This window comes from Temnothorax nylanderi, unplaced genomic scaffold (genome assembly GCF_030848795.1).
Source record: "Temnothorax nylanderi isolate EJ_2023f unplaced genomic scaffold, tnyl_v1.0 TNYL_tig0086_pilon, whole genome shotgun sequence".
In the NCBI taxonomy this organism is placed as follows: Eukaryota; Metazoa; Arthropoda; class Insecta; order Hymenoptera; family Formicidae; genus Temnothorax; species Temnothorax nylanderi.
In genome coordinates, this window is record NW_027249148.1 from 22,611 (window position 1) to 44,850 (window position 22,240).

Genomic DNA, 22,240 nt, shown 5'->3' on the forward strand with positions numbered 1-22,240 from the left:
TTTGTGGAAAATCTGAAGAATCCTTTGTTAACAAATGTGCATTCTGAAAAACGGCGACGAGGAAAACTCTCGTTTATCACGATGAGAATCTTTCTCTTTCATTAAAACAGATTGCCATAAAATAAATTATCTAATCCTCGTGTCACATTCATCGATTGATTATTGTTTAACAATTATTATACATTATAGAATATAATTTGACGGATTACAATATTCAAAAATTTGGATTTAAACTCAAAGTCTTATGTCAATGTATTTATATATGTGCATCTGTGTGCATAACATATTAGTCAGAAAAATTATACGAAAACTGTATTAAAATAATTAAACATGTAACTAATCGGCAACTTGACGTTATTCTAAGCATAGAATGCTTGATTATATTGATCTACTCAGGAATTTAACAAGTATTTAAATTTAAAACTATATAGCGATTATTTCACTCTTTAGAGCACTTCACGCTTCAGACTACAAATTTGCTTTTTAAATTTCCAATTCATTTCCATTGCCGAGATTGTCTCTTTGTAGGAAGAAGAGAGTGAAAGTCCGGTAACCCTTCCGAGAGAATCGGCAGACAATGGGAGTGAGGTCAGAATGTTCAGTTACGTGAGACGTGACGCCGAGATTAAGTGCCAACGTCCTCTATTCCGCCATTAAGTATCTGGGCGTAGTCGTCAGCGCCAAATCTACGACCATGCACACCCGGCGAACGTAGAACCCGAGATCCTTTCACTCGCCTCTTCCTTTCTTAGTCATCCTGTCTCTTCCTCGCGTATCGTCCGTTACCCCTTTACGCTACAGTCCTATTATCCCAGACGCGGAAGAAAGTCGTTCGATCAAAGTCACTCTTTCTGCACTCCCTGGATTGCTATGCCCTCACCCTTGTCCATTTGTAAGGACAATAGATCATTTCTTTCAAAGTCCCGAAAAAGACTGGACCGTGCGGACAAGTCCTTGGTGCAAATATGACTTGGCAGTATTAATGATGGTTTCGAAGAACAGGAAAAGAGAGACACATGCAGCGTACTGAACGGAAACATGATGGATATGTCAGAGAGAAATTTATATTTATAACTCTCATCATTAATCCTGCCGGATCATATATGTCCGAAATTAGAAATTAATACTGCCGGATGATACACACATATTCAAAATTAAAAATTATAAAATTTAAAAAAATGGAATTATTTATACATTTTATACCTATAAAATCTCATATTGTATTTTTATCAAAATTTCTATTAATTAGATATTGAGTATTAAAAGATATAAATCAATGGATACAAATTTTTTGTTTGACAATATGCAAAGAAAAGATACAAAATAACAATCTAAATAAATGTGTAATTATACACACCTATATCAATTTATAATTATTATCAATTAAACTTATAATTATTAATAAGATATATAGCCGATAACTAGACGCATGTACGCAATAAATAACTGAATAAATTAAATACATATAGTAAACTCGTTTGCGAAACCGTTATGCAGAGATATCGATGTTCAATATGTAAATATTTTTATTTTTTAAATATAAGTTGCACCTAATTAAATGCGGTGGGCTGTCTTGGATACATAATTGTCTGTAAAATTAAAATTTGGATTTAAATGGCGTGGAAAGCGTCGCAGGTTTTCGCTTGTTTACTTCGAGCAAGTGTTCGCACGTTAAGGAGCGATGATGATGCAGCTTGGAAGGCCACGCAACTTTTAGGCATCAATGAACACAGCAGCTCGATTATCGTTAAACGCAGTCAATCATCCGTTCTATACCGCCGCATTACCGCGGTAAACGCAATTCTCAGACGCCGCGCCCGCGCCGCCTTTACAACGAGATCGAGAGATCCTTTCACACCGGATAATGCTCTCTTTGGTCGCGTCTTTTTCCGTCGCTTTTTTTCCACGAACTTCTCCTTCACCCAGTTTTATTTGCTTTCCTTTCTTACGCTCGCACATCAGCCACTCTCACTGGAACCTAGCTGTAACCTGATTTTTTAATATCCCGTATTAGCGTACGGTCAGGCGATACTCCTGGCGCACGGTTATTAATGTCTCTAAGTAAACAACAAGGCTGACATTATATGTTGCATATTTAAAAAAAAAATGACATGTAATTCAGTCTCAATCTCGATCTCGTGTAATGATACTAATAATTTTACGTCAAAATGTAGGTTTCTTTCTTCTTTTAGGTTTCTTCCGTACGGCAAGATCACTCTGATAAACCTATCCTTCAAGTTTTAAGATTATACCTGTCTCGCAGATTTCTTTTAGTATGTAGGGTAATGCGATAAATTTAGCGCGATAAATATATATATAGTAAATCCTTTCTACCGTAAATAAGATCTAAAATAACTAATTTTGTTATGCGCGCAGGATATCTCGGGGGAGGGACCAAACGTATATTATAATATTATTCATTCCAAGATATCGGTTAACGATACTTTCTCGTAGTTAAATCAAAGATTGACATAGTTACACTGCAATATAACATATATTACAAAACGTATATTAACTCCGTAATCACTCCAGTGGACAGAAATGATTTCTCCTTCGTTTGTATATTGCGAAATAGGAGAATTTAAATGCACATCAGTGCGCAGAACTTTATTGCAGAAAATCAGTGTGCATTATAGATATTTCCATTTCACTGCACTGCGCGATAAACAAGAAGAACACATTTAACGAAAAGGAAATCACTTTCAATACTTTTACTAGCACGTGTAAGATCAGTTCATGCGGGTTTTCAACGCGTTCGTTTGTCAATGGAAATAACGAATGCGTTATTTTCTTCATGTTAATTATCAGTACCTATATTAATCATCGCTTAGTAAAGATGAACCTGATTTGAACGTTAATGTTTTTACTGCTTTGTAATATTATCAAATATAATGTTTATTATTCGTCCGTACACTGTTAAATGTTAAAGGATGAAATTTAATACCTTTTGAATTAAATAACATTTTGTTATTTTTAACTACCATATGTGTCGAAATTTATTATTTTAATACAAAACAGTGTTATTTCAACTCCATTGGTTTAGTTTAATTAACATTATATTTTAGTTAAATTAACGACGTATTGAATAGGAGCAGCGGCGACCTGTAGGAATGACTCAAATTAAGTATTTGACTATAAATTTAACAGTGTACCAACAGCAAATATCGTATATTGCAATAAATGCGGCGTTTCGATTGAGAATCGCTGGTAGCATCTCGCAGCATCGCAGCGTCACGATCAGATTAAAAACACGTTCTTACTTCGGTTGAATAGACTCGCAGTTTCGATCTAGTAATTCTAACTAGTATGTTCGAGCTACACTCGTTTCCAATTTGCTAATCAGATGTAAGTGCGTACATACGAGTTTCCACGGGAAACCATCAGCTATCCATCGGATGAACAGGGGAGGAGGGAGAAAGTGTCACGTATAAGAACGAACGGTCTATCGGAGTCAATCCGCAGTATCGTTGTCTCTCGTTCACGCTTGTGTATCCTCTCCTCGCGACGTGTTCTGAAAAATGATCCATCTACCCCCAGTAAGTAGAAAAAAGAACGTATAGGGGTTCCGCGGACCGTGACGCGAGTCGCGTGGAAATCGCGGAAGCGGAGATTCGTGGCGCCCGCGCGGCCAGGTTCCTCGCCCGACTCCGCTCGCGAGCGAGTTCCGGTTTTACGACGAACAATGGACGATGGAAAGTGATCGTCGATATATTTCTATACTTTCCGTACGCGATACAATATAGCGCTGCATGCTCTCGTAGATTCCGGATATTTTGTGGGGCGCAAGAGCGATGATGTCGAGTCCGACGCGTCGCCAGCAGCACTTTCCTCGGAGGGAAGAAAGGGCATGTTGACGAATGCATGTTTTTCTAAGTGTCCGCTCACGAATAATATAAGATGTTTCTTGCGTTTCGCTGCTTCGTTCACACATTTATGTCATCGAGTAGTTGTAATTGAGAATCTGTAGGGAAGAGATGATATATTTAAACTTATATTGCTCAAATCTTAGACAATTTAGAATTACTTAATATCTAACCCGCAAAAATTGTTTTATTAATAAAATAGTATATTAATATATTAAAGATTAATTTACAAAAAAAAGACTGTATATTTAAAATTTATTTCATTGACTTTCACTTTTATACATATTTATTAAAATTTTATAAGAAGGCGAGCAATTATTTCATGTCCTTTATAGATAAACAGAGCTTTGTTAATAAATAAAATTTCTTATAATTTATAAATTTTCTCTTTATATTTCTTTATAATAAAAATTCACGAGAAAATATGTTGTATTAAAAATTGAGATTATGATTAAAATAAAAAGTTATTAATTCTATTGTTCCAGGTACTCACTCTATGTTTATTAATAATTAAAACAGCGTTCGCTAATAGTTTCTCAGAGAGTGATTCTGGATGGGCGTAAGTAAGAGCAAAATAAAGAGATTTGATAGTCATATTCATTACTTCTTAACGTTGTACGTTTCATTGTGTTGCAACTTCTAATTACTGCTTTAATTTTGATAGACAATCTAATTTCGGATCCAGTGATCAGACGAATTACGATTCCAGTGGCCAGAACTTAAACATTCATCAAGATTTTTCTCCAGGATCACATTTCTCCTTCGGAAATGATGGCGATTTTCACATAGACTCAGGATCTAAGGACAATAATTATCAGCATACAATTACTCAACCTGTGTCGATCAGTGAGCATGTGGAAGTCACGAAGCCGGTGGCAGTGCCGGTTATAAAGAATATCGGTAAGATTTTGCAAACTGTGGTAATGAATTAAATAATAAGAAACGTTGAGTTATTTTATAATGCAAAGCATGCTTTCTTGAAAAGTATTAAACGATAAAAAGTTTTAGAATGCGCTGTAAAAAAGTGGTCGACGAGAGTCGTTAACACAAAGATATTTCTCAAGAATCGTTCAGTGTCGAGCCCGTCGCCTTTCGGAATTCCACCATTTTCGTCGATCGCCATTTTGTAACAGCATTTTAAAACTTTTTATCACTTAATATTATTCGAGAAAACATGTCTCGCATTAAAGGACACTTAATATTGATCATATTTATCATTAGATTACTTAAGGTAGTTCTCCGGTCCTTGTTATACTAGAGAAAATCGATTTTCTCTATATAGATTTTCTTGAAACTGTGAATATACGTTATTTTAGGTGTGCTTTATGCGTGGTATAAACTTCAGTACCTCTTGCGGTATAAAAATCGAGATACTGAGCCTCCAAAGTTTCAATTTTTACCAAAATTTAGTAAAAGTTGAAACTTTGAGGCTCAGCATCTTGATTTTTTATACCGCAAGAGGTACTGAAGTTTATACCACGCATAAAGCACACCTAAATTAACGTATATTCACAGTTTCAAGAAAATCTAGAGAAAATCGATTTTCTCTAGTACAAGGACCGGAGAACTACCTTAATACGTACAATATTACAATCCTAGATATAATTAAACAATAGCGAGAATTTAATTATGCATTCGTAGAGACGTTAGAAGACAATAAAAGTTAATAGAAGAATAAAGTCGGATGATAAGATAGGCGAAACTCGGGTTTTACACCGTCCGAAATCTCAGAAAATTACTCCTGATGTATCAGCAAAGCATCTGAGGCAAGGAGGTCGTCGTAGATATATTCCGAGCGAGGGTGTCGCCTCCCCACATTGCCTCCTCGTATCGTCGCGGTCATTGGTCAGAGCACGGAACCTACTGCCCCTTCTATGCATACCTGCCAGCGATCTGATTGGCCGTAGGCTGGACATCCGCGCGATGGCCGCCGCGCGTCGTTCCAATAGCGATGGGTAATAAGTGGGGGCAGGCGTGCCGCTGTTCGAATACCTACTGCAACCTCCTCGCTCAACATGCTTCCCGCGTAACAGGAGCGATTTCTCAGGAATTACGGACGGCTCCAAACTCGAGATTCTCGCTTTCCTCATAACCTAAAATTCTTTTCATAATTTGTATGATCTTTTAAGCGTCTTAACGAATGCATAATATACTTTTCGCTATTATGTAACAATAATTAAATATTAATATGTATTGTTTGTCAAATTAGTAATGTTTTTATTAATTACTTTTTTTGTATACATATGTATATGTATGAAAAACTGAAACTGCGAATGCGGTGCTCGTGCTCGGCGGAAAGGTAGAAACTCCGAAATGCGACGAACGACACTGCAATGGACATATGACATATCTCGAGAAATACATTTATTTTAACATTAATGTTAAAATAAATGTATTTCTCGAGATATGTCGTGTCGTTCGTAAAACATTTCAGAGCTTCGACTTTCTCACCGAGAGCCGCCGGACGGCATTCGTGGCTACACATTTCTTGTTGGCTAGCATTATGCAACAGCATTCTAAAACTCTTTATCGTCTAATATTGTTCGAGAGAGTATGCTTCGCATTAAAGGACACATAACAATATTAAACTAAACTTATTTCTCGAGATTCAGTCGGTGTCGCGTATCGTATTTCAGAGCTCCGACCTTCGAATACGCGACACCGACTGAATATCTCGAGAAATACGTTTATTTTAATATCGTTATGTGTCCCTTAATGCGAAGCATACTCTCTCGAACAATATTAGACGATAAAGAGTTATAGAATGCTGTTGCATAATGCTATCCAACGAGAAAAAGGAGCTACGATCAATGCCGTTGTAGTTCACTCGGCGCGAGAGTCAGAGCGTCGAAATGTGACACAAACGACACAAAACAAATCTCGAGAAATACATTCATCTCATCATTGTTATGTATCCTTTAATGTGAGGCATGCTCTCTCGAACAAAATTAGACGAAAAAGAGTTATAGAATGCTGTTGCATAATGCTATCCAACGAGAAAAAGGAGCTACGATCAATGCCGTTGTAGTTCACTCGGCGCGAGAGTCAGAGCGTCGAAATGTGACACAAACGACACAAAACAAATCTCGAGAAATACATTCATCTCATCATTGTTATGTATCCTTTAATGTGAGGCATGCTCTCTCGAACAAAATTAGACGAAAAAGAGTTATAGAATGCTGTTGCATAATGCTATCCAACGAGAAAAAGGAGCTACGATCAATGCCGTTGTAGTTCACTCGGCGCGAGAGTCAGAGCGTCGAAATGTGACACAAACGACACAAAACAAATCTCGAGAAATACATTCATCTCATCATTGTTATGTATCCTTTAATGTGAGGCATGCTCTCTCGAACAAAATTAGACGAAAAAGAGTTATAGAATGCTGTTGCATAATGCTAGCCAACGAGAAAAAGGAGCTACGAATGCCGTCGCTCGTGCTCGGTGGGAAGGTAGACGGTCCGAAATGTTACAAACGACACAAAACAAATCTTGAGAAATACATTCATCTCATCATTTTTATGTGTCCCTTAATGCGAAGTATGCTCTCTCGAACAACATTAAACGATAAAACGTTTTAGAATGCTGTTGCTTAATGCTATAGCCAACGAGAAATGTGATTATAGCCACGAATGCCGTCTGGCGGCTCTGAGAAAGTAGAAGCTCTGAAATGTGACAAACGACACGACATATCTCGAGAAATACGTTTATTTTAACATTGTAATGTATTCTTTAATACGAGGTATGCTATCTCGAATGTGATTAAACGATAAATAATTATAAACTGCTGTTGCATAATGCTAGCCAACGAGAAAAAGATAGCTGTGAAAGCCGACAGCTTTAAGGCGTGCAGCGTTAAGCGTAATAATTTCGGAGCTTCGAATTTATCGTCCAACGCCATCAGTCGGCATTCGCAGCTACATTTTTCTCGTTGGCTAGCATTATGCAGCAGCATTTTAAAACTCTTTAACGTCTAATTACATCTGAAAGAGCATGCCTCGTATTAAAGAATACATTACAATGATAAATAAACATATTTCTCGAGATATTTCCAGTCATTCGTCACATTTCAGATCGAGCTTCGACTCTCTCACCAAGAACCGCCCGATGGCATGTGGCTACTTTTTCTCGTTGGGCTAGCATTATGCAGCAGCATTTTAAAACTCTTTAGTGTTTGATTACATCTGAGAGGGCAGGTCTTACATTAAAGGACACATAACAATGTTAAAATAAACTTATTTCTCGAGATTCATTCGTATTTCGGAACTCCGATTTTATCGTCCAATGCAGCCCGTCGGCATTAAAATACATAACAAAAATCCATGAAATCAGCTTTAAAAAAAAACATTATAAACGAGAAAAAACCATTTTGTTGTGTTTTTCTATCATTTTTCTATATATCATTTATGACTGCCGAAATATACATATACGATAAGTGTTTAATGAAAATAAAAAGTCGCTCGGCGCACGTTTCGTTAAGATCTTGCGCACTTTCTCGTCTTAGTAATTGAAACTGTAAAATTGCCCGTATTAATAATGACTAATTCCAATAGGGCAGATTTCAAACTAACGAGTGCTAGTTAAATCATCTTTCTATCGTTTGCGGTTGCCGAGATATAAACGTTTAATGAAAATGATGAATGGCGAGGCGCACACAGGCGTACGATTCTTTTGGCCAGCTCGCGCTTTATTGCTTTAATAAACGAAAGTACATATAATTGCGAGTAATATAATTGAGTAATACCAATAGGGCAAAGTATAAAGTACAAAGTCTTTCTTTAATCATCTTTCTAATTTCTCTAATTTCTGACTTTCATAAATTATTTGGCGCCCGATTATTACGGCACGCGCGCGCTTTATCATGTTAAATAAACGGAAGGACGTAATTGTTAGTAACAAAATCGAGATATTCTAATAGCGCAGAGTATAAACTAAACAGTCCTTTTCGAATCATCTCTATATATTGGGTGGTAGCCCAGATATTTGCGATAAACGATAGGGAAAACTTTCTCGTGCCAAGCCAGCGACACATATGGCCTTGACCTACTTGAGCGGCGGGCGCGGGCGGCGGGACACTTTTGTCACGTGCTGTACATTGACCTACTTTCTAAATTGGCCTTGACCTAGATCGCCGAGTCCGGAAATGCCGGCGCGCGGCGTGCACGACAACGCTACCGTTGTTTTTACTCGGCGAGAAATTCGGCGCGCCGAAAATGCGACAAATGATACTAAACAAATCTCGATAAATATACGTTCATCTTATCATTGCTGCAGTGTGTCCTTTAATGTGAGGCATGCTCTCTCGTACAAGATTAGACGATAAAGAGTTATAGAATGCCTTTGCATAATGCTAGTCAACGAAAAAAAGGAAACTACGAGTTTCGTCGCTCGTGCTCGAGAAGATAGAAGGTCCGAAATGTGACGAGCAACAGCCATGCAGGACTAATGTCAAGAAATACGTTAATTTTATCATTGTTATCTGTCCTTTAATGGGAGGCATGCTTTCTCGAACAAGATTAAATGATAAAAGATTTTAGAATGTTGTTTTATAATGCTATATAGTCAACGAGAGAAAGGAGGTACTGTTGTTTTTACTCGGCGAGAAAGTCGGCGCGGCGCGCCGAAAATACGACAAATGACACTAAAGAAATCTCGAGAAATGCGTTCATTTTATCATTGTTATCTATCCTTTAATGTAAGGCATGCTCTCTCGAACAAGATTAAACGATAAAAGGTTATAGAATGTTGTTGCATAATGCTAGGCAACGAGAAAAAGGAGCTACGAATGCCGTGGCTGTTCGCTCGGCGAGAAAATCGGAGCCTCGAAATGTGACAAACGACACTTAAACAAATCTCGAGAAATACATTCATCTTATCATTGCTATGTATCCTTTAATGCAAAGTATGCTCTCTCAAACAAGATTAAACGATAAAAAGTCTCAGAATATTGTTGCATAATGCTAGCCAACGATTAATAATGTGGGGTAGGATATCAGGTGAACCTTCCTTACGAGCAAGGGTACCGGCGATGCGCCGCGTAGCGGGCGCGCGCCGAACTCTCTCATCGATCGATACCGTGCTACCGCCCGCGCCGCGCGCCTCCCGTCATAGTATGGCTGCGTTCGGAAACGCCATCCGAGTGCACACGAGTATACTCCCTTCTCTTTCTATCTCAGCGAGTTAGAAGGAGAAGGGAGTATACCCTGTGTACCCGGGTGACGTTTCCGAACGCAGCCTTTGACGGTCATACTGCCCGCGCCGCGCGCGTACCGTCGCGCGCTTGTGGTGGACAGCTGACCGCCACAAATAAATTCTATGTATCTCTGCAACCACCACAGATATAAACATTATTCAAAAACGACATAAAATATTGTAATTAGCGCTAATGTGATTGCAATATCATTAATAATACATCTCACATTAGGGAGAAAGCTGTGACAGCGTAAACGACGCTGCTTTGGAAGCAGGCCTCTCGCTACTTAAAATAAACCTTTAAAAATCAGTTAGCAAGTACATCGAAATATTTATGAATTTTACGGATAGACGTTGCCGTGTACACACACACACACACACACACACACACACACACACACGCCGCGTGCCGGCATTCCCGGACTCGGCGATCTAGGTCAAGGTCAATTTAGAAAGTAGGTCAATGTACAGCTCGTGACAACCGCCCGCCGCTCAAGTAGGTCAAGGCCACATGCGTCGCTGGCTTGGCGCGAGAAAAAAAATCTTCCCTATCGTTTATCGCAAATATCTGGGCAACCACCCAAGACATAGAGATGATTCAAAAAGGACTGTTTAGTTTATACTCTGCGCTATTGGAATATCTCGATTTTGTTACTAACAATTACGTCCTTCTGTTTATTTAATATAATAAAGCGCGCGCGTGCGTAAAGATCGGGCGTCAAATGATTTCTGACTTCCATAAAACGCTTATATCTCGGCAACCGTAAATGATAGAAAGATGATTTAAAAAAGACTTTGTACTTTATGCTTTGCCCTATTGGTATTACTCAATTATATTACTCACAATTATGTACTTTCGTTTATTAAAGCAATAAAGCGCGCGCGTGCCGTAAAGATCGGGCGCCAAATGATTTCTGACTTTCATAAAACGCTTATATCTCGACAACCGTAAATGATAGAAAGATGATTTAAAAAAGACTTTGTACTTTATACTTTGCCCTATTGGTATTACTCAATTATATTACTCGCAATTATGTACTTTCGTTTATTAAAGCGATAAAGCGCGCGCGTGCCGTAAAGATCGGGCGCCAAATGATTTCTGACTTTCATTAAACGCTTATATCTCGGCAACCGTAAATGATAGAAAAATGATTAAAAAAAGACTTTGTACTTGGTACTTTGCCATATTGGTATTGCTCAATTATATTACTCGCAATTATATACTTTTGTTCATTAAAGCAATAAAAGCGCGAGCTGGCCAAAAGAATCGTGCGCCTCGCCATTCATCATTTTCATTAAACGCTTATATCTCGGCAACCGTAAATGATAGCAAGCATATAAAGTGTATTAAGTCAGTATCATTACATAATGGTAAATATATTGAGATTATTGAGAAGATTAATTAATTTTACTTTATAGAAAATAACGTGATCTTTTTCTATCTAACGTTTTACTTTTTTTATTATTTTACATCGTTACAATGATTAAGATTAATAAACATTTCACATCTTTTTAGTTACTCGAATCTAGGTTTTAATTTTCGATAGAGTAAAAAATTCTTATTATATGGTTTATCTGAAAATACCAAATCAAAAAATATTGATTTTTCTCTTGACTTCGACGCTCGAAAGACCACACAGGACAGGAAAAAAAAACACAAAGTAAATTATCACGTTTCCTCAAACTATAGGAGTTCCAGTAGCACAGCCTGTTACGATACCCGTGCCGCATCCTATGGCGATAGGTGTTGCGCAACCCTATCCCGTCCACGTGCCGGTCGCCCAGCCGATCGCCGTGCCGGTCGTGAAAACCATCGCAATTCCAGTCGAGAAGAAGATACCATATACGGTGGAGAAAATTATACCGGTGCCTGTGGTAAAGGCGGTGCCAGTAACTGTCGAGAAGCATGTGCCCATTCCAGTGGAAAAGCTTTATCCGATTCACATACCGGTCTACAAGCATATTTACCACCGAAGAAAACCAAGAAAACCGAGGAAACGCGGTCGCAGGAGGCTATATATTAAGAAAAAGTTAAGCTATAATTATTAGACGAGATTCCAGCGACACAAATAACTGTTGATTCGTGAAACATCTTCCCGTGAAGCCGGATGACATTAAATAGCGATACAGCAAACTCGTTTTTCTTGAGTTACGAGCCTTGCCGTCAAGATCCGTCGATATATTTCTTTATAACATGTCGAAAGAACAATATTCTTTTCCTAGCCTGTCTTCCGTTAACGCCGTTATTGTATTTATAGATACTTGTTGGCGTGCTTTGTTCATTGTTACCAAATAATAATGTTATTTAATAAAGAGACCTTTTTGTACTATGTGTAATATCATTTACTGTTATTATCCTGTTTGCGAGATAAGATAACATGTAATAAAATGATGATAATGATAATGAGTTAATAAGAATCTACATCCCCAAACAGAGCATAATTAATTAGATTGTAGTTTCCAAAAATTAATATAAAATTATTTATTTATCAAACATTTCAAATTTACTATTACATAAATTACTACTACATAAAAAGAATTATTAATAACATAAATAAATTTATATGGCCGGTATTCATAATCAGATCTTACTTCAAGACCGTCTTAAGTAATATCTTAAGATGCTAATACGGCTCTGTGATTGGTTAATGACATCTTAAGATTGTACTTAAGACGGACTTAAATATAAGAACCGACTATGAATACCGGCCTATATATCTTTAGTTATTATCTCACAAGACTTTAATAGATATGAGCATAATAATTTTAAAAGAAATGTACATACAGATATTTAAGAACCAGATACTATAGATTAAGAAATAAATGTAAATGACATTTTAGATGAAAAAATATATGCAAATAGCTTAATCTGTAATTATTAGGCAAATATATTTTTATGTATTAAACGTAAAAATGATAAAAGAGATGATAAATTACTCAGAGATATATATTATGTATAGAAAAATTATATATATCATGTGTATAAACTATAGGATATATATATGTAGTGTAATGTAAGTTATAGTGGACCTTCACTTCCTTTCATTTCCGTACATGTAATTCTCACGGACATGTGATCATACGAGATTGTAATAAACTATAAAAATTAATAATTAAAGCATTAACTATTGATTTCAGATCACTTCCCGGAAACTTTTGTAATATATCTTTACTTATGCCTTTAAGCAACTTGTTTGATTTATTATTGTATGAACTGTAATTCATTTTAGATTCTTCGGAAGTGGTCACAGCTCAGTTAAGCCAGCAATTATATTTCCTTTCCAAGCTCGAGGGAGCCAAAGTATGAAAGTATTCATTTTATGCTTTTATTAATTTTGTCCTTTCATATCCATCTCTTTTTAATAATACACAAATAATTTAATCGTCATTTTGCATTGAAAATCATGCATGATTATGGTACATAATAATAATTTTGATAAATTGATATTAAAATTCTTACGTTTTATCTTAAAAAAAAAATCAAATCCTATTTCTCTTTCCCGAAGGAAATACTACCAAGATCGTATCCTGGTAGACTTTTGAAAGTTTAAAGGGAAATTCCACGAATCAGGAACGGCACGCATCAGTTCGCTAGGTGCTATGTTTTCTTGCTAATTATCATAATAACAAAAAATTAGTACACGAAGTACCTGGAGACACTGTTCACACATTCGTTATGCTCTCTTCACACATAGGTAGCTAAAGTTTATATGCGTGCACTAAAATTAGTCTCTCGCGTTTCGTGATTAAATCGCTATTTGTCACATAAGATGTTTATCAGTTTTACTAGAGATAATGAGGCTAAAGAAGGAGAAAGGAAGAACAAAACGTGCGTAAATCATATTAACTTCTTTTCATTATATTAAATATAAATAATTATTTTATTCTAATTATCTTACTATATCTTTTACATCACATTTAACTTTTGTTGTATAAGCATATAACATGCAAATTAAAAATTTTATATATTGCAACAGCTTTTAAGAAAAATATTTTTTAAATGTTTGTCTTATTATTTATTTTGTTAAATGTAATAACGATTTAGTTATAATATTAACTAACTACTGTGTTTGTCAAATAGTAATCAATATAAACTCATGGGAAAATTAAATAAGTACTAAAAGAAATCAGAATAAATATATGTTCCGGCAAAAACGGAAGACATCCTTTTCGTGGTGTATTAATAGTGCGATGAGAAGCGATAATAAAAGCAATCGGTTTAAAACGTCGAATTAGAATAATTAAATGAACGGTGGAGACAGACGATCTCGCGACGAACGACGTGCAAATTCAGCGACTTCTCCATATGAAATGTTGGCGCAACGGTGAAGTTGTAGGCAGTAAACCCAGTGAACGTGGAAATCCGCGTTCGTAGACGCTCACCCGTACAACGGAATAGGAAATGTCCGATTCGTTGTCAATGTGAAGGCCGCGAGGACACGGTCAATTATTTTCACGCGCACGGCTAGTAGACTGCAGTGAAACAATTGCACCGGCCGGGTATAATTCACCGCAGTACGAAGCGAGACGAAATCACATCGTCTACAGTGAAAGGCCCCGCGGTATATTAAGACGAGAAATGGCCGAAGATGTATCAGTCGATTCGAGAGACTTGCGCTACAAGCAACACTTGAAGCGCACTAATAAAAACACGTGAGAGGATGAGTGGAATCGTAAGTACCGAGTGTAAATTGCCGAATCATAGATAACGCAATTTAAAATATGACAAGTCTAAGTCGTCGGATTGAAGTCGGGCCAAAAATCTATTTAGACACTCCTTATTAAAATCGCGTTAATCTTCTCGCACGTGAACATTAATTTGCAATTTTTAAGCTTTAATAATCTTATCACAGCACAGATAATATTCTCAACATTTAATGTACATGTAAATTGTGCGAAGATTAAATTAATTAGAGAAAAAAATTTTTAAAATGTATATGTGTAGGTATTGTTACACGATATGACTTTTGCGAGTTATTATCGCACTTTCCATTTTTTAAATGTTCTATTTGTAGGTGCTGCTTTCTCTGGTGTCCTTGGCCGCGGCCACGCCAGTGATCGTGGACCAAGATGGAAGACACTACATGATGCAGTTATTTAGCGGCCACTTTGCGATCGATCGATCTGATCAGGAGATCGCCGGTACTTCCGGAAGCAGTGGTTACGGAAGTAGTAGCTACGGGGGCGACTACGGGGGTGGCTACGGAGGTGATGATCTCGGAGGTGGCCATGGGGGTGGTGGTAGTTTCGATGATGGTTCCTCCGGCGGGCATTTAGAGTCCGGTGGTGGTCTCGACGGCGGTCATCAAGATTTCTCTTCCGGCGGTGGATATGACAATGGTCACGGCGGTGACGATGGCGGCCACGGAGTCTCGCTGGACAGCGGGCATAATTATGTTCACAGTGTTCCTGTGTCTGAACACGTCGAAGTAACAAAGCCCGTAGCGGTACCAGTCTACAAACACATCGGTAACGTACTATTATATATCTTCCTCTGGACTGTGACCTGTACTTGAAAGACATGGGACTAGCAATTACGGTGCTATAAAAAAATCGTCTCTTCATTAATAATTATGGAAAATAAATTTTGAGTCCATAATTATTACTATTATTGATTATTTATGCATCAGCAGCGGAAGTCATAGCTTGCTGCTATTTTTTTATACACATGTAGCCAGAAAATTAGAGTCTTTGGTCAGTTATTTTCTCATACTATGTATACAAAAGAAAACTTGGTACATGGATATTATTTTCTTCGTCAGCATAAATTTCAACAGGTTAAAGAACTTCAAGTACTTACTCTTTTTACTTTCTTTGCCATTTCTAGTCTTAAGACACACTTTTATCCTCTCTCGAATCATTTTCTTTCAGGTATACCGGTCCCGAAATCAGTGCCGATAGCTGTGCCTCATCCGGTAGCAGTTGGTGTTCCACAACCTTATCCCGTTCATGTTCCCGTACCGAAGCACATTCCCATACAAGTTATAAAAACGATAGCGGTTCCGGTAGAGAAGAAGGTGCCTTATCCTGTGGAGAAGCACATACCAGTACCCATTGAGAAGCCGGTTCCTATCACAATCGAGAAACACATCCCCGTTCCAGTCATAAAGCCGTATCCCATCAGAATTCCCGTTTACAAAACCATTTACCATCATGCGAAGAAGCATCATTAAAGCGTGCCTGCGGCGTAAAGGATTTCCATGGATTGGGAAGAACGCGGTACATGCAGCCTAGAAGGGATCCTTAGCAATCTACATCTCTCAACTGAGCGAATTTTATCAAAGCACGTCAAAAGATTTGTGGATGTTATAAGTAGAGATTATAAGTTTGTGTGTGTGATCGAAAGAGCGAGAGGGTGCCTGCTCGGTATAAAAATATTTTCTTTTTCACATCCGCGACGAAGCTACTACAGCAGCCCGAGATTTGCTGGAAAATAACGCTATCATTGAAAAATATAACTACGTTACATAATTTATAAAGTGCTCGAATTGCTCAGTTAATTCAGCCACAATAGCTACTATCTGTTTTATCGAAACTTACAAGATAGTACGTTAACTTGAGGAAATTGTGTAAGGATCGATTGACTTGAACTGACCAAACTGACTGACATGACATGTTTACCCATCCTAATCCTCATAGCATTACTCGCCGCCAATAAGGAGAAAGTTCACGAAAAACAGTCCATGTTCGCTCTGTTGGTCGAGCATTATTTGAGACATGGATTTATTTTTTGTATATATGCGCATTTGTAAGCGTCGGTGCGACCGGCGCGTTGTTGAGCCACTTTTTTAAACATTTTGTTATTCTGTTGCGTTTTTAAATAAAATGTTTACAAAACTAAACACTCTCGTTGTTCTTATTTGGTGAAAGTCTGTCGCCGAGACGATTTTTACTATCTTGCGTGAGAAAATGCTCTGGAATAAATTAAAATAACCAGATATAAATACATATAATTAAGGGGTATTACTCTTATTGCTTGCGATAATAATAAATGATCCGAGTTTGAAATCCAGCATATTCACATATTGATATTCACATATTATAATATATAGATAGTACAAATGTCTATTCTACTTAATTAATTAGTATCTAATCGTTTAATGTCCACCTGCCGTTCCCTTATTTAATTTAGTGAGCACACGCTCGCGTTTAAACTATTGTAAGACACATAAACGAAAAATAAAAACACTTATATTATATAATTCAAACCCGAGCTATCGATTGGCCTACTCAGACCTTGATTGGTATAGTCATTATTGAGATTCGATAATCTAAGTGTCTCTCAATTCGTCGGCTCGCTATCTATAGATCAGACATGATCTATAGCTGTGTCTCGTTGCATGTACACTTGGCACGAAACACTACCGTGTCTCTTGATAGAAATTATAATCTAATTTATATATTACATTCTGTTTTATTGTTACATTACTTTTTAATATATCAACTTGGTATTTATTTTTGAAATTATTACGTGTTCATTGCTTCTTTCTTTTGAGCTATTAAAAACTATCGCATGATTCAAGTACACACTTTTAACTCGCGAGTAATATGAAGTAATTGTTTCACTGTAAAATCCAGTCATTTTTTAAATAAAAGAACCTGTGGAAAATTTGCGTTGGTAATGGTAATCAAACTAGCATCATATGCGTTCCACTACAGGTCGTAGAGCGCGAAAAGTGCTCGTGACAGGCTTTCACTGTGATTTTCGATAAAAGCATGGGAATTCCGCGGAAAGTGGATGTTAGACAAGATTGATTTGCCCGCGATGGACGGGATCATCGTGGTCGCATGCAACAAATCATCCATGACATCGGCAACATCGTTGTATCTAACGAGATAATCCGTTCTTGTATTTTATAACAAAAAATAACCAAGAAAACGACAAGAAGTGACTTATAAAGAAGTATTCACTTTTGCGGGATAAAAACTCTACAAAAGAAATATGAAAGCACTATTGCAATACCTCTGTATATTCTTACAAATATAATTAGAAATTATAAAATTTAAGATATAACAATGCATTTCAAAAACGCTGCGCTATACATTCCGTTTTTAATTATTTTTCTATAATAATATAAAATTTCGCGAGAAAGATATTTTATTACTTTATTTAAATAAAGCTTTTCTCGATTAATCTTACGTAACGTTAGATAAATAAGGGCAAGTTTTGATAAAAGATTTATTCAAAATACACGCAACGTTCAAAATTAAGACAAGAAAATTAGATTTATACCTAAAAATTCATATATCAATCAGTAAGAAAGTGAAGCAGTGATATGTAATTATGGACGGAGTATTAGACGTTATCTAACATTTGCGCGTAATGGTGACCGCGAACGATTAGTTCCTCAATCGAGCAATCTATTTCATCCACGGTGGGGTTACTTCAAAGAATAGTGGGATTGCTTGTTTCTCAGTAGGCGGTATATAAAGTGACGACAAAAGAATCTGTCCCGAGAGTAGACTACTTATTCATTGACGATACATTAGCTAAGGAATGAAAAAAATTGTACGTAAAGGCCCATCTTTATTAGGTAATAAGATGTAAACGTTGTAAACGATCTCGTGTTTAATAATCAATGTATCTTCAACTATTTGGACTAAATAAACTCATGAATTCTCGTGAAACTTGTGCTGTGAATAATTTCTCATTAATTTAGAGACTGTTAATAGTGGAGATAAATCATGTTTTCTTTTTTTACAATTTTGGTGATGTTTCATGTTTAAGATTGTGCTTTTGGGAGTCGTCGCCTGCTCCTACAGTTCCCATTGGGACTTTGAGCATCATGGCGGCGGCGGGCTTACGCTGGGAGAAATTTCCTTAGATCACCATGACTTGGGAGCTTTTAGCCTAGGAGGTACAGATTTGAATATTTATTTTTTGTTGCCTATCTATTACACGATTTATTTCTGAAATGCGTTTTCTAATGCGTATAAGCTGTGCAATAGGTAACAGCGTGACCAGGATTTAGTGTGATAATTATAACGTATGACTGCAGCTTTATCATGTAAATGTCTCATATTATATCGATCTGATGAATAAATGCTGATAAATGGTTTTGAATTTTAGAAAGTCATTCCTTAGATTTGTTGGGAGGTTTGCCAATAAAAGTTAGTGATTGGCACTCGACTATCAGCGGTCTTCACGGAGCCAATGTCATTCCCATTGTTAAACATATTGGTAATACGAAATGTGACGCTTTATTAATGTACGCCAATACATTTGGATATTATTATGTATAATAATAATAATTTTGCATTGGCGCTTTAAGACTATTTATTGCTTATTAAACATTTTCAAGCGACTTATTTTATTTTTATGTTGCATGATATCCGCGCCGACGTAGGAATACCGACGATCCAAAAGGTCCCAATCAGCGTACCGCATCCGGTGGTGCAAACGGTCCCGCAACCTTATCCCGTTCATGTGCTAGTACCGAAACCTGTACCATTCGAGGTGATTGCGCGATAATTACCTTGAATGTTACAATAAAAATCACTCTCAGTTATCTCTCACTGAAAACAGCCTCTTGTCTTTACAGGTGGAGAAGCAAGTGTTTAAGACTGTCGAGAAAAAGGTACCGACGCCCGTCGAGAAAATAATTCCGATTAAGATCGAGAAGCCGGTACCATTTCATGTGGTAAAACACGTGCCCGTGCCGGTCGAAAAGCCGATTCCGATCAAGATTCCAGTCTACAAGACCATCGTGCACACAGTTAAGCATTAATCCCTCGGAAATACGACTCCTCTTTGTTGTTAATACATATTTTTTAATCTGTATATCCTATCAAAGATATATACACAGTGCAAGGTAAAATATTGCGCTATATGCTATATTACAGCACTGTGGGACATTTATTTATTAAAACGTTTGCATTAATAGAATAGACAGCTTTGTTTCATTTCCTTACCCAAGACTTAACTGTTATATACTTAGATTTTGTGAAAAATTATTTTATACATGTAAAATTTGACAATTATATTTAGTATAGAAACATTTGTATTAAGAAATATTAGTTTAATTATGCAGCTATATTGTACCTCATCGGATATTAAATTATGACTTGCTAAAGAACTGTTATAAATTGTGTCTTAATTGAATTTCCAACCAACATATTAGTCGTTTCGTGAAAAGCGAAATCAACGTGCAAAAAACTGTAGTAATGATTTAAATAATAACGCCACAGCGATTCGAAATCTGGTGGTAAATTGAAGTAAGATATTAATAATGACGACGGTCCGTGTCGTTAATATCGTGCTCGTTATTTTTACGATCATATATAGCACCGACCATTTTCTAGATATTCTAAGAAAGATGCCTATATTATAAAACTATGTTATAAAAACACTAATTTGCTAAATGGTTCGCCGTATGCTAACGAAATCAGTTGCGATTAGTCCAGTACAGTAATAAGCGACACATTAAGTTTCACCGTTCGAATAATTCTCTCTGAACGTTAAATCTACATAATTCCTTAAACACGCACGAGTCGAAATAGTTGCTTGATTGGTTCCATCTAATGTCAAAATAAAGTAGTGCGAGACCGAATAGACATTTATTTTCTTTTTACGCAATGGATTGTATATCTTACAATTAGTTGAATTGACGTTTTCCGTTCAATCAATTCTGAAGTAACTTATAAAGGCCAGATTTCCCTTCAAAAAATATTTTCTTAAAAATCCTCTATTCTAAAACATGAGTCCGAGTGTAAAGTAGTCAGTGTAGTTAAGCCAAGTTAGTTAAGAATCGACCGGATTTTAATATGCTTAGTAAGATCAAGAAATATTATCTTGCATGTATAATGTTGCATTTCACTTTTCACTTCCTCTTATATTTCCTTTAATTTTATTTAAATTTATGCAAGGAATAATTTTGCGCAATAGTTTATATTTCTGCAAAAACAAAACGGAAATAATGAAGCACTTCGAGCGGGAAAAACCAGCATGGCGAAAGAGAAATGCAAATCTTCTATTTCTTTAAGGTAGGTGGAAGTGAAAAGACCGGCGCGGCGCGGGCGCCGCGGTAGAGAATACATTTTAATTGCGAGACACCCCAACAAAGCGGAGATAGACGGCAAACGTGAAGTCAAAGCAAATTTCAAATTTAAAAAAATTATGCAACAACAATGCCTTCTTTCTGATGTACGGACGAAAGAACACAAACGTCGATGGGCGAACATGAACGCATGGCAGTGATTTAAAGTAGTAGCGAAAGGGAAGGTCTTGTAGATTGCTTCTTTCTCCGATCGTGACGGTGGTCTTGACCGTTGTAAAAGCAGGAAGAGTGATCTCTCTCGCGACACGTAACGAAAAACGTCATAGCACTTCGACGTTTGGGAATGATACTTGAGATGATTGCGGTTGCGCATACTTCGTCACACCATTTCCGAGTACCGGCATCTCGTATTAAGCCGTAATATCCGTTAAATCATCTTAATGGTCGTATCTTAATGGTATGCAAACTGAGAAGCAAAAAGAAGCTGTTTGAGCAAAAAGATCTCAGTTTACTTCATTCCACTCTTGCCATGCTGCGATCATCCAATAAATACAACTTTGCGCGTGCATTATTTTAAAGTGCGCCACGATCGGCTAGTAACATTATAATTGAACGCGGTTGCTCCGTGCCGCGGGAAGAAACCAACTCCCTTCAATTATGGGAAAGCCGATCGATTGGGTACATTTGTAGATACACACGCTACGTGCGTATGAGTAAGTAACCTCGGGCAGTATACGAATCAGGAAGGCGCGCTTTAATATACAATCACCAACCGGGCGGCTCCTCTTTTTGCGGCGGCACGATCGTCGGTGATTGTCGGTAGAGCAAATCGACTTTGAACTTCACTTTCGCCATAAGCCTTTTCTTCCCCGACGCGAACTTCCTACGCTAGCTTCCTTTTTCCACGTTACCGGAGCGGATTCGTTGACTCATGCTCGTTATATTTAAATGCGTACCACGCCGAAGAAGAATTATGAATCCTCGGTAATGCTCTCTTCCTCTCTTTCCCTCTCTCTTTTCCTTTCTCTATTATTATGAGAAATCTTCTGACCCATTACCTCTCTATTCAGGAAATTTTTATCTTGTTCAATTAGCACTTCCATCATATATCCGTATCTCACTTTTTTTCTATTAATTACACATTATTAGACAATTCACAAACAATTTTATGTTGTATTATATATAATG

The 22,240-nt window shown here is 37.0% G+C and overlaps 3 protein-coding genes across 3 annotated transcripts; all 3 read left to right on the forward strand.

The window, feature by feature from the left end:
- The first annotated feature begins 1,723 nt into the window (after positions 1-1,723).
- Positions 1,724-12,383, forward strand: LOC139774753 (uncharacterized). Its single transcript, XM_071710184.1, has 3 exons — positions 1,724-1,791; positions 4,528-4,763; positions 11,746-12,383. Exons 1-3 carry the CDS (start codon positions 1,724-1,726, stop codon positions 12,102-12,104), a joined length of 663 nt encoding a protein of 220 aa, XP_071566285.1. The 3' UTR covers positions 12,105-12,383.
- A 2,333-nt stretch (positions 12,384-14,716) lies between these two features.
- Positions 14,717-16,897, forward strand: LOC139774754 (uncharacterized). The gene is made up of 3 exons (XM_071710185.1): positions 14,717-14,728; positions 15,071-15,524; positions 15,927-16,897. Exons 1-3 carry the CDS (start codon positions 14,717-14,719, stop codon positions 16,226-16,228), a joined length of 768 nt encoding a protein of 255 aa, XP_071566286.1. The 3' UTR covers positions 16,229-16,897.
- Positions 16,898-18,754: 1,857 nt separating this feature from the next.
- LOC139774752 (uncharacterized) lies at positions 18,755-19,921 on the forward strand. Its single transcript, XM_071710183.1, has 4 exons — positions 18,755-18,938; positions 19,130-19,236; positions 19,403-19,512; positions 19,598-19,921. The coding sequence occupies exons 1-4, from the start codon at positions 18,775-18,777 to the stop codon at positions 19,781-19,783; spliced, it is 567 nt and encodes a 188-aa protein (XP_071566284.1). The 5' UTR covers positions 18,755-18,774; the 3' UTR covers positions 19,784-19,921.
- Positions 19,922-22,240: the final 2,319 nt, after the last annotated feature.

Bases quoted from the DNA above. Each gene is read 5' to 3' on its own strand.
- LOC139774753 (XM_071710184.1), top strand. From the start codon at position 1,724: ATGAACACAGCAGCTCGATTATCGTTAAACGCAGTCAATCATCCGTTC. The intron at 1,792-4,527 runs GTAAACGCAATT...TAATTTTGATAG, and splicing joins TATACCGCCGCATTACCGCG to ACAATCTAATTTCGGATCCA. The intron at 4,764-11,745 runs GTAAGATTTTGC...CTCAAACTATAG, and splicing joins GCCGGTTATAAAGAATATCG to GAGTTCCAGTAGCACAGCCT.
- LOC139774754 (XM_071710185.1), top strand. The intron at 15,525-15,926 runs GTAACGTACTAT...ATTTTCTTTCAG, and splicing joins ACCAGTCTACAAACACATCG to GTATACCGGTCCCGAAATCA.
- LOC139774752 (XM_071710183.1), top strand. From the start codon at position 18,775: ATGTTTAAGATTGTGCTTTTGGGAGTCGTCGCCTGCTCCTACAGTTCC. The intron at 18,939-19,129 runs GTTGCCTATCTA...AATTTTAGAAAG, and splicing joins GATTTGAATATTTATTTTTT to TCATTCCTTAGATTTGTTGG. The intron at 19,513-19,597 runs GTGATTGCGCGA...TTGTCTTTACAG, and splicing joins CGAAACCTGTACCATTCGAG to GTGGAGAAGCAAGTGTTTAA.